The sequence below is a fragment of the Akebia trifoliata genome, chromosome 3, assembly GCF_017979445.1.
Source record: "Akebia trifoliata isolate Shusen 1 chromosome 3, ASM1797944v1, whole genome shotgun sequence".
NCBI classification, from domain to species: Eukaryota; Viridiplantae; Streptophyta; class Magnoliopsida; order Ranunculales; family Lardizabalaceae; genus Akebia; species Akebia trifoliata.
Window position 1 is genome coordinate 37,262,350 of NC_141377.1, and position 16,718 is coordinate 37,279,067.

Here is a 16,718-nt window from a genome sequence, read left to right on the forward strand (position 1 = left end):
GCATGGATAGGATTGTAATTCGAAAAAAAAAAAAAAAAGGAAATTATTTAAATGACCCTGACGGCGGAGAGATTTCTTTTTAATTAGTCCCTCAGTTATAGGGCTTTTCTTAATAGTTCATTTAGTAAAAATTTCTTTCTAATCAGTCCCTAAATCTTACTCTCCACATTTCTCACGATTGAAATGTCGAAATTCCCCCCCCCCCCCCCCCAGTCATTTGAACTCACCATTTTTCTTTTAAAAAAATTTGAATTTCCAACATTCATATCGAGTTTTGGAGATTCCATTCCTACGAAAAGAATTTGAGAATGAAGAAGAAGTCATTTTCAAAGATTTTTTCAAGCATTTTTGAAGGTGTATGTAAAAAAATCTAAGATTTTTTTGCTTCGTTTTTGGATGAAAATCGATCAGTGATGATTCTTTTGATTTGAGTCAATCTTTCCATGCATGCGTTTTAGTTGAAAAAACTCAAAAAATGAAAAATGAGGGTTTTACCAACTTTGAGTTCACCACTTTTTATTGTCGAATTCAACATTTAAAAAAAAAATTCAAATTCAAAAATAAAAAAATGTCAAACTCGACAATGGTGAGCTCGATGATAAAACATTGAATTCAACAATAAATAAAAATTGGCTAGCTTGACACTATATAAATTTTTTGGAATCTCAACTTATTTCTTCATTTTTGTTATAAATTGTCAAAATAAATAAATAAAAATATATTAAAATGTTCAAAATTAAAAATAAATCATTTTCATTCATCCTTCGTGATAATAAAAAATCATCAGGAATGATTGCAATAGTCGTTGAAAAACCGAACTATGTGAAGAAGATGAGAAAAATACCAGTTTGGGTATTTCAAGAGCATTATTATGTGAGACAAGGTTGAGGGTCATTAAGAAATGAAAAAGTTCACTAGATGGACTGTCAAGTTATCGGCCAAGATGTAGGGGCTATTTAGAAAGAAATCCTCCCGTCAAGATCCTTTAAGTATTTTTTCCAAAAAAAAAAAATAATAATAATTAGGATGGTAAATACTCTAAATCATAGTCAAAATATACTAGTAAAGTTCTCTAAATAAGGATTTGGTGAATCGAAGAATTAATTGTCAATTTATCAATTGGTTGTGAAATATGGTAAAAAAAAATCACCCTTCAATCTCAAAATTTTATTTTCTTCAACATTTAATCTCAAGAGCAAGATAGGTTTTTTAGGGGAAGAAGATGATGGATTTTGGTAAGAAATCCAAAGTTTTCATTTTATATTTTCCGAAATTTTTTGGATTCTTTTTATGAAACTTTCACAAATTCATCTGAAATTGAAGTCCTATTGAATAATTACCAAATCCGAACTTTGTTATTATACTCCAGATACCTTTTTTCTAAGCTCATGACATGTGGTTCTACGTTTTCGCGGATATTTGAGATACCTCCTTATCTTTTCGAACGTTTTCAAATAAAAACACTGGCATCCTAAACATAATCCGATGTCATAAGGATGTACATGAACGAATTCTAAGAACTTTGAATTTTTTTTTTTTTTTTTAAGGTTATTTTTCACTGCTGAAATTAAATTTTAACATAATTAAATATGAGAAAGAAGAGAAGGAGCAAATTGCCTAAGTTGTGAAGTTTCTTGGATGACACACAAATGCATGGTCTTTGGAAGATTTTTCTGTTTGGCTTTGGTTGGTCATTATAATTATCTTTGCGGGTCCATCCCCTTGGCGGGTTCTAGCTACCTGTGATTTCATGGTCCACATATATAGACCAAGTATGAAGATCTTTGCTCTAGTCATTGATTGTCTCATATCAATTTCTTCATGAAGTACCTATGCTCTTGGAGTTATCTCGCCATCTCTTTCTACATTATCTTTGTGGATGGATAAAATCGTCATTCCATCTGGACTGCTCAATCAACATGTATCTTGAGGTTTTATTATTCCACATGGTATTATCTAAGTTGGATTCTATCTAATCAAGGAAGAATCCCAACAGGAAAGGATTTCTCTCTTGATGGATAATTACTGTATTTGAATAATGATAAATCTAATAGTTATAATTTAAAAATATTATTATTCCTTTTTGGGATTATGATTTCTTTTCTTTTTTATTTTTTATTTTTGATAACCTCTTTTATATTTAAAAGGGTAAACCATTGTAAAGGGACAGGGATATGATAAAAAAAATGTAACAGGAAATTTTTTATAGTGGAATGACTCTTCGAGTGCGTGGATGTAGACATTTTTATTGAATCACGTAAAAAATTGGCGTTTTCTCTATTATTTTCTTTTTATTATTTTGCATGATTTCTTCATTAATTCTTGAGGATCACCAATGGATCTTTGGTATCTCGAGGTGAATAGCTGTCGAATTTTTGCCTCAACAATCTCCGTCTATTTTAGTAAGAGTTGGACCTTTGGCCGAGGGATGGAGTTAATGATCTCATCATAATGACGAGCCAAGGCATTTAGCCTACCTTTCTTTTCTTGTTGCCACATTGGATTTGGTCCTCATCATTTGTGCAATGCTAATCTTTCTTAGCGGGTTCTATGGAAAATATCAAAGATATTGGAGAAAAAACCCCCTCCTATGACACCTTGAGAGGCATGAGACATTTTGTTAAGATCCTTCAAGCGTGTTTTATGTCTTAAGCACTCAATCTGATAGCGTAACTTATGCTTCATTTCTCATTTACTTATAAGCAACTGAGTGTGGTAGGTTGCAATATGCTCATTCTCGTTATGTTTGGAATTACATATGCTCCAATAGACATTTTTTTTAATCATGTTTGGGAGGCATGTATTCCTTTCTGACCACGTCCAAGTGTCACGATTTGTCGAGTGTTCTCCTCTAGTCGTGTCAAAACCACACACAAATTAGCAATTGGTCCCAACATTCTTGGTGGTTACCATTGTAGACACCCCAATTTGATGGGCCTCACTCAAAAAGGGCTCAAAAATACATATTTTTATATAAAAAAACCATCAACGAGCTTAAGGGTCCAAATACATATTTATATCACTCTCACTACCTCACCTCTCACCCCAACCCAATCCTATACATACCCTAACCTAATCAAATTCAACTCAACCCAAAATCACTACCATATCCTAAGTCCAAGTCTTAACCTAAGCCCAATGATCACTACCAATCACCACAATGATCCAAGATCATCACAATGGGATACATCTCACCACTATCATCCGCCTCCCTAATCCATTTATCAACCCCATCACATTTTTCTAAAAAATCAATCTACCCACATCTCAACCCACATCCATGTCATAACCTACCCCATCACAAGTCACTCTCACACATTTTCTCCCTAATCAACTCACCTAACATACACACCCACACTTTTGGGACACATGTCACCATCCTCTCTACCCTCCCAAAAATATCAACAACCACCCCCTTATAACATCATTCTTCTAATCAAAATCCAATTCCTCAAACTCACTTAACACTCAACTCAAATGAATTGAAAGATCTAACCCATCTAGATGACAAGCCACCCATTTACAGTCCCTTTTACAAATACCCTTCCACTACCCTCAAATTACATATATCTTATTCGTAAAGCTCACACCATTCTATTCTTTTTCATCACTTCACCCCATTTTATCCTTAAAAATCCAAAATCCTATAAACTCCCTATCCATTCTCACCACTTCTTTGCCCAAGACTTAGACCTCCTACTAAGTCTCAATACTCTCTTAACTCTCCCTCAATTTCTCTCAACTCTCTCACTCTCTCTCCCCATCTTTCATAACCTCTTCACTCATATTCATCAACCATAAGACCTCTACTCTATAAGCATATCAAGACTAAGATCAAGAAATTCAAGAAAAAGACCCAAGGGAAATTAAGTCAAGAAAGATAGAGTAAGGAGTAAAAAAAATAATAATAATCCCCTCCTCTTCCCTTCATAATTTCTTATCTTCTATCTCTTCCCTCCTCTTTTTTATTTTTATTTTTCTTTTAGATTAGTTTTAACATGTGATACAAACCCTCATCTACTTTCGGTAGATTGAGTTTCGGCTTGGTTGAAAGGGTAGAGGTTGAAAACCCTATTAAAAAATTCCTACACTAATGCACACACCACAAAAAATTGAAACTAAGGCCTGGGGTCCTTTCCCTATGGAAATGGACCTTGATTAAAAGGTCTACATTTTGCAAAATTTTCTAAAAGTATGGATCATAGAAGGGTCCCTTCCTCGATAATAAAGCTCTTAATGGTTTAAATCGAAATCAAAGTCCCTTACACTCGAGGGTACAAATCGATTTTTCAACTTTTATTTCATTTTACAAAAATTGATCGAAACCGAGGTTACCGCTTATGGTGGAGGGAGTAGGGTGTCTAACGCATTCTCTATTATCTAATATGGACCATCTTACCTAAATCCTAGGTGGACCAATAGTCTTTATCTGTACAATAGTCACTACAAATAAAATGATCTTTCGAAACTATTTTCTAAGTGCCCATTTGCATTATTTTCTAAAAAAAATAATGGTGGCGACTCCAAATTCAAGTAATAAAGATCTTCATACTCAAAAATCTTTTGTCTACAATCATGATTTTAGGAATTTGGTGGGATTCCTTTTATGACTAGATTGGGATATCACTAATTGTTAGGAACCTAATCCATCCATGTGCGAGGGTGTTTGGCACATGAAACCTTTCCCATTTAGAGCAAATTGTCTCAAGAACCTTCAATCCTATCTACAAGCATACCCCCTTAGATTACTGATTTTAAAGGCGAAAACTGAGAATCATGTATATGTGGGGTGGGGGGGATTACATGCACTTTTATACCCTTATAGGACCATTACTTAGCTAAATTTTTTTGAGGCCAAAGAAGCCTATTAGATTTCTTTTGCTTAAAAAATATGGAAGTTGGACTTCTTTTTTGATTGACAGAAAAATGATTTAGAGTCATAACAAGGGATGTGCAAGAAGCAATTTGAGGAAACCTGCCTGCAAGTAACAAGAACATACCAAGCAAAAGCAAACAAAGCCTACACCACCAAAAGATCAAGACATCCATTACTCACACAATGACTTGCCATTAAAAAAAGAATAGAAAAAAGGGGTCCCTCAAAGAACAATGACAGATTTAGAATGGAATCTAGTAGACAAATGAGCAACAAACAAAATTAAAGTCCTTTTTTTATAGATAAAATTGAGTACATTTATTTTTTGATAATAAAGAACTGTTAAAATTAAGACTTCTCATCCAATCCAGGTTTATCAAATATTCCAAGCCAACCAATTAGCAAGATCATCAACCACTAAAAAGAAGAGCGGCCCACATAGGATGAAGTCAGTCAACAGTACTGACTTGTGTGGTCCAGGAAACACAAGATAATCAACTGAAGCTTCCCCGAAAATATAATGACAATGCCATGTTCAAATGTGTCATTTATACCCTAATCTTTAGTCTCATAGAAATCATTATGATCTATTTATTTTAATTAATCTGTTTAATTCGATCTTAACAGTAATAAATCCTCGTATTAGAGCATAATCAAATATTACTGCTATTTGCTAGTGATTTAGATAGGGTTGCATTGACCAAATGCAACGAAGTCAAATCGCCGCCACTAACATTTTTTTGTTCTTTCTCAAGGAAACTTCCGCCCCAACTAATTAATTGTTCTAAATTGTCTTGCTTCTACTGTGGAGTGAGGATTATGATATTATCAAAGTCAATTATAGCTTTAAATAATACATATTCGGAGATTAATTAAATTTAGTGAACATTGTGTTGAACAACATTGCATGTGCTTTAAAATTGTGATTGCCAGCAAATTTCAACTCATCCCGTGACACTCGAATATATTCAGTATTCTAGATTTATAGGGTTTTTTTTGGATGATTCTCGATTAGGATTAAAAACGACTGAGGTGGACGAGCTAGTTGAGCAAATCACATGTGGAAGTCAACAAAGATTAAGTTAATTTATCAAGCTAAATGCATGTTAAACATCGTTTTTAATTAATGGATCAAGCATATATTTCTCCATCATTTGATTAATTTAATGAAGTTTTAGATTCAAAAGTCATAATTAGTGTCTCTTATGACTAGAACATATTAGTCTCCAGTCCATCTTCATCATGCCTAACTTTGTCTTGATTTGTATAGTTTCTTGATATACATATATCCAAATACACACTACTCTATGCTCTAAGTTCCTCCCTTTTTCCTTAGGCAGACTAGTCTTTGATATATATATATACTGAAAGGCTATGGTCCAAGCCTTCAATGGGAAGTTGATTCGATGGCTTAACAAACATGTATTTGTCATGTTTACCTCTAAATCAATCCCAAGTGTAGAAAAGATAAAAAAGATGGCTTTGTGGTAATCATGCAATAACATGTTTGTACGTAAAATTTCAAGATTTTATGACATTTATGATATGATTAATACTAAACTGAATAAAAAAAGACACTAAACTGACATGGAATGTGCATAGAACCATAGATTTTTCCTTGTGATCATTTCATGTCAGTTGAGTGTATTTTTTTTTATGGTCAATTTAGCACAGTTTTTACAAAATTCTATTGTAAAATTATCATACAAGACTTGCCTTTAAGGAATATTTTTTGGGGGTAAATATGATAATAGAAAAGATAAAAAGAAAACTATGTTTGTGGAGGTTACTAATTTTCCATTGAAGTCTGAGGGAGTAACATTTATAATTAATACATAGTTAGGCTATACTAGCTCCTTATTTGTATTTCCACTCTTGGGATGTACAGATAACATTTTGGATGATACAAACTGTTTCACAACATGCATGAGAAGTGCTGTCACGAAGAATTGAATAATATAAAAAAACCCTTTTTAAAAGTTTCCTTAAATCAATTAGTTAAATAAATAATCCAAATTCTTCAAATTAATATAAGTCAAATTTTAATCAAGCGAATTATGTCAGAATGATTAATTTGAAATTAAGTTTGTGACGTTGGTCTAAAATGTTTTCCACACAAGTCCCAGAAATGAAAAAAAAAAAAAATACAATCGAGAGATATACTCCGTGTTTGTACTCCAGGGTTCATGTGGATGTGATTTGTTTATGGGGTTGAGAAGTAGATTAAGTTTTCAAGTTGAACCCAAAACCTCCATCCGTACCCTAAGTTACACTACATGAAAATTGAAAATTTTGACGGGTCAAAGCCCACAAGTTTTATAAACCAAATTTCGATGGTTTTGGACCATTGAAATCTTTGATGTTTCTCAGATTCGATGACTAAGAGCTGTTGAACCATTGAAATCTTTGATGTTTCTCAGATTCGATGACTAAGAGCTGTTGAATTTCTCCTATCATCCATTAATTTGACAGTTTCGACTCATTGAAAAAAAAAATCAACATCTTGATCAGTCGAATTTTATAAAATTAGATGGCCTTGAGCCATCGAATATGGGTTTTTTTTCTTCATATCGTATTATCCAATCGGAATAGTTCAATTTTTCAGTAAAATCCCATCCACTGAGACCCTAGTCCTTAGGACCCACTACATTGATTCATAAGGTTGGAAGTCAAAAAACTTTAATGTTGAAAATGGACAAATTTGGGCACTTAGAATGGCCATTGTCATCGAGGAAGCTTCCTCCCTATCTCACATATTTATTTAGTAGATTTGATTATTATTACATGGGTACCTTGAATAAGTCAACATTTTAAAGTAGAGACCTTTCCTTGAATCTTCTTCAATGTTACTTTCTTTATTTTGAGCCGTATTGCACAAGCCTACCTCCATTAAAATCACTACTACAAGCTAAGTCAGCAGCCTCAAAACTTTTAGGCTGAGACCCACTTTAGAAGATACACTTGAGATTTAGGTGGGGTCATAGTTGATTCACGGACTTGACTTAGAAACTTGATGAATTAGACCACATACTCACTGAGTCAAATACAAACTCAGGCCTAATTGTTGTATGTTTTTAGAATGGCCGCATAGTTTCTTATAATATTTGGCTAATGCCCTCTCTCACCCTTTCAATTGGTGAGATCCGTGATTTAAATTATTGAGAACGATAATTCAAATCACTCAGATCAACCTTTTCCCAATCATCAAGATCAATCTTATTAAAAATAGTTGATCTTGACATTTCAACATGAATAATGGAGATCAACTATTCAAATTGTGAGATTAACAATTTGAATTTTTTGTTTTTAATGACAGGGTGTACGAACTTACATTTGACTAGGGGGACGTGCAACACCCGCACATCACATACACCAGGTAAGTGAGGGTGTGCCCTCACTGGTGATCCCGAGGAAATACTACTCATATTAGGTATCGAACTCACAACCTACTGACTCTCAAAGAGCTTATAGGATCCGAAATTGCCATTGAGTCATCCCCTCGGGGGGGGGGGGGGTGTTCAACAATTTGAATTATTAATCTTGAATTTTTTTAGGGGTGAGGGGACATTAAGAAAGAGAGATTTTACGAATTGGGTTGTTAATGTGTTTTCCCAAAACTCTGGGTGCATTTAGCAAGAAGACGATCTATTCAATAATTTTTATTTATTAAAAATATATTTAAAAAATGAAATGAAAATTAAATTCAAACATTGGACATAAATTTGGTTATAACTTATAACATATTTATCAACAATTATTATTATTTTTTTTAAATCCAAACTACATGTATCCAGGGTGCCAATGATTGAAACCCTCCTCCCACACTTGAATACACGTCATATAAATCATAATCCAAGAAATTAGCCTCTAAAATATCTCTTTTTAAAATTTTCTTGGATTACAACTAATGCGACGTGTAGCGGGATGTGGGAGGAGGGTTTCAATCCTCAACCCTCGGTGCATATGGCATGATCCGCACTTTTTAAAAATGCATTTGTAATTTTAAAACATCACATCAAGTCTATTTCTTAGTGAATAAGTCTTTTCAAACTTTTTTAAATTCAAAATGTTAGATAATATTAAAATATACTATGTATTTTTAGTTAAAAACTTTACATACAAGACCCATTCAAACCCAGTTTTGTTTTCTTTTCTTTTCTTTTCGTTTTTCAAATAAAAATTTAAAGAAAAGGTACAATGTAAACATTTGTCTCCATAAAGCTAGAAAAAATTTCAAGATTAATTGAAAAAAAAAAATGCTTAAATCAGATGGCTATAAATTTGATTCACATAGACTTAGGGGTAAAGGCCTTATGCATTGTTAACAAATTATAAATATTTCGAATTAATATGAGGTTTAGTTTCTCCAAAGGGTAAGCCATGATTAGTGAATTCATCGCTAATAATTTGCATATTAAATAAATAAACGACAAATCCTAGTTCGACCATCTAATTCAATAATTCCAAAAAGTTGTGAACTTATATACCCGTGTAAATTATTTATGAATTATTGTGAATTTTAAATTAAAAAAAGAAAGATTGTTGTGTTTAAAGAAAGAAACACTATTCATTTTCTTTGCTTTATTTTTCTATCTTCTCTATCAATTATCTAAATCCTCGATTCCTCAATTCTTGTGATAGTCGTCTAACATCATCGTTGTTTGCCTATTGCGTCACATTGTCTTGTCGTTTATCGATCTATTGTTAATTCTTGCCCATTACAGATTTTGAAATTTAGCCTTACAATCCATCTCTTATGGTTTTGGGATTGAGGGTGCTTTTTCAGTTTAGGTGTATAGTATTTACTCATGCAACTAAAGAAATAGGATCAACAAAAAGTGACTCTGGCTCTCAATTTTATAATTCGATCCAAAACATAGTTTAGCTAAAACTAAGATTCTTGAAAATCATATTTTGTAATCTAATTACAATAAGAACAGTGATGAAATGATTAAAAAAAAAAAACATACTCAACTGAAGTGCAGTGTGCACATAACCATTGATTTTTCCTCGAAATACACAAGAAAAAATCTATGGTTTTATGCAAATTCCACATGCCAATTGAAGAATGAGATATTATTGATTCTCTTAAATAATAATTCCAATAATCTTAATAGGATTTTATAGAAATCAAATCATATCTAGAGATAAATTTTATTCCTAATAAATCTCAATCAAACCAATCTAACTTTATCTTAATCTCAATAAATATGATTCGGTATATCGTAATACACCATATTATAATGAAACATAACTAATTACTTCAATACCTTCCCGCAATCACATGTTCCTTTGAATAAGGAATACAAGACTGGTTAATACCATCAATAGTGAAAGGTGGATTGGCTAGTTCAATCTCTCAAAAAAGATTATGCTCTGATACCATATAAAAAAAATGATATATTATTGATTATCTTGATAATAATTATAACAACCTTAATAGAATTTTATAAAAATCAAATCATACCTCAAAATAAATTCTATTTCTAATAAATCTCAATTAAATCAATATAATTTTATCTTAATCTCAATAGATATGATACGGTATACCATAGTACATCATATTACAATGCAACATAATTAATTACTCTAATAGAAGTTATCTCAAGCTGAAACCCCATCTTGTTCTTCTTGATGTGAAAATGTATGGTAACCATAAATATTTTTCATCAAAATACAAGTGAAACATTTATAATTTTTATCCACTTTCACATCAAAAAGTGCCATATGAGATTCTAGCTTAAGGTCACTCTAGCACAATTCTATTTTTTTTAAAGTTAGTTTTTAGTCAGAATTTCAAATTGAATAATGAGTCGTGCTTGGGTGACACAAGATTTACTGTGATTCTCACGATTCTAATGTGAACATGCATACATAATCGTAGATGATTTTTACTCGTATTACGAGAAAATACATTTATGGTTATGTGTACATCCCACGTCAAACTTGTGAGAATCGCAGTAAATTCTTTTTGTCATTTCAACATTTTTCTTGAATAATATTGGAATGACTTCGAGATTGTACTTCCTGACGAGAAAGTGTGTAAGAACCGTAGATGCTTTTCTTATTTCAACGCGCCCATTTCAAAAATTAAAAAGATTAGATTACCGGTACTAACCAGATAAAATTTCTCACTATTTTATTTTTTTTGTGCTGCAGTCGTGAAAAAGCTAAACCAGATAAAACAAGCTCATAAAATAGACTTCCCATACGTCACAATACTGACGTTATCTACATAATGATTAATACGTGTCATGTTACTAAGAATAACACGTGGTATACCAAACGAAACTTGGTCTTGCACCACAGAAACGAAGGTCTCCACGAAAGCGCGGAAAAAAAAAAAGAAAAAAAAGGTAAATAAATGGAAGCACAAACTATCCATTCCAACCATAGCCATCTGAAGTGAAATCTCCTCTCACACTTCCATGGCCGATTCTGCTTTCATGGTAAGCGATTTTCTCAAAAACTCTAACCCTAATTACACTCATCTAATGGATCAAACGGATTTAATGGAGTTTGAAGTCTCCGATTATCTCTTATTCGAATCTGGCTCCGAAAACGACTCCACTTCGACTCACATCGGATGTGATGAATTTCCCATTAATCCTATTTTGCAAGAAAAGATCGAAGATTTCGTCGAATACAAGGATGACACAACACCAACAAGTAGTAACATGCAAGGGTCAGTTATTGAATCAGTTTTATTATATGTATATATATATAGTTTTGTTTCTTATATATTTTTAAGCTGACTTTGGTGTTTGTTTATGTATTAATAGTAGAAAATGTAAAAGTGGGATGAAGAAATTAAAGATGGAAGTGGGGTTTAGGGTCGCTTTTCGAACAAAGTCGGAGCTAGAAATCATGGATGATGGATTTAAATGGCGAAAATATGGGAAGAAATCCGTGAAGGACAGCCCAAATCCGAGGTAATTTTTTCTCTTGTAAATTCATCATTAAAGTTTTATCTTAAAAATTTGAGATCAGTAAATTCATCATTAATTCAATTATGCTTAAAGGCGGGTACTTCGTTAATTTTAGTTTATTTATATTAGGATTGTCAATAGGTTGGTTCTGGTTTCAATTCCAATTATCAAATTAATGGAATCAGAATCGAAATCGCCAATTTTTTTCCCCTTAATCTCAATCAATTTAGTTTCAAGAGACATGAACTTAATCAATTCCAATAAAAAAGAATCCAAAATTGGAGTTTTCGATTCCTGTTATAGTTTGGTTTAAGTATAATTGGGTACACATTGACTCCCCTAGATTCCATATCTGTTTTCACTATCTCAATTTATATTATTTTTTATTGATTAAAAAATATTATTAAAATAAACTATATAATATAGACATAGGTCAAGTTTTAGTTGGATCGGATGCATCTGATATCCCTGAGGAAGCTCATGTGCATCGCTTGCATTGGACTATAGCTTTATTTTTATTAGCTAAAAGTGTACTTGGGCTTCTCACAAGCTTGCAAGCAGCCCAAGATGTTCAATTTTTCCCATTGGAATCATGGTTTTTAAATTCGGTATCGCGTCTCGTCTCCTTCAGCTCCGATACCTAGTCGTCTCAGACGAGTTTTCCGATACGTTTGAGACGTCTCGTGAGATAACTCAAAAAATTATACTGTGAGACGTAAAACTAGGTCAAAAAATGACTTTGTGAGTTGGTTTCGTTCAGATCTGATACTGAGTTAACTCGGACGATACGTCTCGATCTCGGACGAATTTAAAAACCATGATTGGAATCTAACCAGGAGTACTAACAAGGACAACTAGGGTTGTTAGTGGATTGGATCCTAATATGACCCATTCTGATCTGATAACTAAATATTTAGATCAAGAATTTGGTTCCTATAAGGATCCAATTTGATAACCTATTAGGTTGGTTTTGGATCAATCATGTCCCAATCCAATAGGATCCTGATCCAATAAAAGGTGAGAAATTATATAAATTATGTTGATCCGATCTCATTGTTATTGGATGGAGGTCGAATATTTTTATTGAAATTCCATAAAAGAAAATATCCAATTCGATTATTATTGGACCACTTCTAAACGTGATTTCGACCTGGTCCATTGACTGACTCCGTAATGGGACCACTATGGGATAGTCGTTCTTAAAATTAAATTATCATTATTAGTACTCGAAACGTACAGTTGAGATCTATATATTTAAATACTCATTTAAATTAAATTGTGGGGTTGAACTTGAGCAGGAATTACTATCGTTGCTCGAGTGGTGGGTGCCAAGTGAAAAAAAGAGTGGAAAGAGACCGAGAAGACTCAAGTTATGTGATAACGACGTACGAGGGGGTGCACAACCATGAAAGCCCTTGTGTTGTGTACTACAACCATAAGCCTTTAATGGTTCCCACAGGATGGACTCTTCAAGCTTCTCACTCGTGAACAACATCATCATATCTACTTCTTCTTCTTCTTCTATTTTGTCTTTTTGATAAAATTTGTAGTACACAAATGATGGAACATAATGATGTTGTAAAGTTATATATTTTCTCTGTGGATTGCTTTGATCTACTATTCCATGAATATTATTCAATAAGTTTTGGAAGAAATTCCCGGAAAGTACAACGTTTTAATAGAGCAAGGGATTCTGAATGAAATGATTTTAATATAGATTTATTGGTAAAAATATTTTTAATAATCTCATCCACAAAGGCAGAACTTTACGTGAAAGTGGAAACCCTAAAGCGATTGAAATTTTTTCTTATAGGATATTATAGCTTTTTTTTTCTTCTTCTTCTAACTATGGAAAATTCATCGATGAAGGTTTGATCATGATTGGAGTCTAATTTTGAGCTTGCAAAGTAGGGTTACGGTCATAATTCTTAAAAGTCTATAAAATTTAGTGTATTAACTCTCCACCAGTCCAAAATCTTTACTATTATAATGAGAGAAAGGAGCGTATTGTCTACCAAAATTCACAAAAAATAAATTATAAAAGTACTCTAGCAAATCTACACCAATCCAATTTTTCTTTGTTTCGGTTTTGGGTATAAAATCCTTGGAATTTGAATTGACCCGTCAAATTTATATTACCCATTGGTCGTAGACCCATTGGTTATGATAAGATAGACAATTATTTTTAATAAAAAAATTAACATGAAATTTCTCACATGATAGTTGATATCAATAATGAATTCTTTAAGAAAATTTTGCTTTTGGAAAGAACACCTTAGAAAATTAGGATAGTGTAGGTGACACCACTATGTGAAAAAGGGAAAATTGGACAAGAAAATTTGATGGGCCGTACCAAATTTCAAAGGTCTGAAGGTCATTGAAATTGTTGATGTTCCCTAGATTCAACGGGTTAAAGCATTCAAATTTCTCCCGTCATCGATTAATTTGACGATTTTGACCTGTAAAAAAAATCACCAATAAAAAATTGGATGGCCTTGGACTGTTAAATATGAGGTTTTTTTTTTCTTCACATTGTGCACCCTTAAAGCAACTCCAATGAGACTCTCCATACTCACTAGGCATTTCATTATAAAGAGTCATGTTGGATACTCAAGTGCACTCCAACTATGCGATCCAAAATGGCTCTCCATAAAATTACAACTCACTTTTTTTTTTTGCCTATTAAAAAAGTTTCTCTCCAAAATATTGAGAAATAGAGCTAGATGCTGAATGTGTTTCCTTCAAAGTCCTCTAACTCTAAAATGGTAGTTGGGAAGGGATGCAGAATCCGACCCCGAGTGTGTTGGAGTGATTCTTTTACTAAGGGATAAGGGGTTTATTTATCATTTCAAGTATGATTTAATTTTGACGTGCCCTATGTGAGTCAATGACAATAGAAATGGGTCTCAAGATAAAGTCAACGTAATTGCATTGAAAGCAAAGAAAATTACTTAAAGGGCCTTGACGGAAGGATTTCTTTCTAATTAGTACTCGAGTTCTTGGCTTCTTGATAGTCCATTTAGATTTTTATTTATTTCTTAATGGTCCCTCAACCTCATCTCAGGTTCTAATATTTTTTAAAATACCCAAACTACTCATTTTTCATCTTCTTCATATACTTAGTTTTTCCAACGACGATTCCAATCATTTTTGATGATTTTTTTATATTTATTTATCGTGAATGGTGAATGAAAATGATATACTTCTAATTTTGAACATTTTCCATGTATTTTTTTATTTATTTCAACAATTTATAATAAAAAAAATGAAGAACACAAATGAGATTAAAAAACTTTTATATAGTGTCGATCTCACCACTTTTTATTGTCGAGCTCACCAACTTTTATTGTTGAGTTCAACAACTTTTTTAAAAAATGTCGAACTTGACAGTAAAAAATGGTGAGCTTGGATCTACTAAAAACTAGACATAACAACTTGTGTAGATGATTTCAAATCAAATGAATCATCCTTAATCAATTTTCATCTAAAAACATGTAAAAAAAAAATTGAAAATCTAATTTTTTTACATGCATCTTCAAAATGCTTGAAATGATTTCTTCTTCCATCTCAAAATTTTTCCATCGAAATAGAGTCCCTGAAACTCGATTGGAATGTCAGAAATCCAAAAATTTTAAAGACAAAAATGGTAAATTCAAATGATTAGGGATGAAAGATGTCCGGAGAGGATTCAAGGATTGATTAGAAATAACAAGTTTTATTAAATGGACTATTAAGAAAAACTCTAAAATTTAGGGACTAATTAGGAAGAAATCCCTCGATTAGGGTCCTTCAAGTAAATTTGCTCGAAAGAACAATAGCGGTATCTCAAATTTGTTTAAAAACCGAGGGGTTTAGGTAAAAAATTATTCATTTAAATCATCCACTCAGTAATCCACACGAGATTAGTTTTTGTTGTAGATCTTTCCTAGTTCACATAAGAAATCTGAAATTTCGAATTTTTTTTTTGAGTGTGACTTACATTCCACTTCCATTGTCTTTGTACCTGTTCACCTGATTCTCAATTTTAACACGAATTTTTAGAGACCCATTTCATGCTTTCGACAGGAAATTTGTGTATTTCAGAGTGAAAATTCATTTTGGATAGAAACCATTTCTCCTATAATTCTCCGAATTTGCGTTGAATCAGGATTTTCAAGAACTGGGTTGTGTTGCAATATAGTTGTTCTTCTCTAAGGGGGATGTCTTGTACTGGGTTCTTGATCATTGCTAAAATTGCAAAATTAAATTGAATCAATAAGAAGTTCATGGGCTTTCAGGTTTTTAGTTTTTCTTAGATTCTAAATCAAAATTGAATGCCTGTTGGTACCATGGCATGAAATCCCCTCTTCGCTCACTTGGATCGAACTCGAATACTTTTATTGAAATTCCATAAAATAAAATGAAAAATGTTCAATTCGATTATTATTTGACCAATTCTAGACCTGATTTGGACCAGGTCCATTGACTGACTCCGTAATGGCACCGCTATGGGATAGTCATTCTTAAAATTAATCTATATATAAAACATCACTAAATTTTTTTCCCATATTTAAATACTCATTTAAATTAAATTGTGGGGTTGAACTTGAGCATTACTTACTATTGTTGCTCGAGTGGTGGATGCCAAGTTTAAAAAAAAAAAAGAGTGGAAAGAGACCAAGAAGACTCAAGTTACGTGATAACAATATACGAGGGGGTGCACAACCATGAAAGCCCTTGCGTTGTGTAATACAACCATAAGCCTTTAATGGTTCCCACATGTTGGACTCTCTAAGCTTCTCACTCATGAACAACATCATCATATTGGGTTCTTTTTCTATTTTGTCTTTTTGATAAAAATTTTAATACATAAATGATGTTGAAAAGTTATATATTTTTTCTGTGAACTGCTTTGATCTACTATTCCATGAATA

General features: G+C 32.5%; 1 protein-coding gene across 2 annotated transcripts; it reads left to right on the forward strand.

Annotated features, from left to right (window-relative positions):
* Positions 1–11,218: 11,218 nt before the first annotated feature.
* On the forward strand, positions 11,219–13,403 carry LOC147406724 (putative WRKY transcription factor 51). 2 transcript variants are annotated; one of them, XM_086434902.1, is made up of 3 exons: positions 11,219–11,561; positions 11,662–11,808; positions 13,104–13,403. In XM_086434902.1, exons 1-3 carry the CDS (start codon positions 11,305–11,307, stop codon positions 13,291–13,293), a joined length of 594 nt encoding a protein of 197 aa, XP_086291028.1. In that variant the 5' UTR covers positions 11,219–11,304; the 3' UTR covers positions 13,294–13,403. The 2 variants fall into 2 exon arrangements, with proteins under 2 accessions (XP_086291028.1, XP_086291027.1); XM_086434901.1 differs by having other exon boundaries at positions 11,225–11,561; positions 11,659–11,808.
* The last annotated feature ends 3,315 nt before the right edge of the window (positions 13,404–16,718 follow it).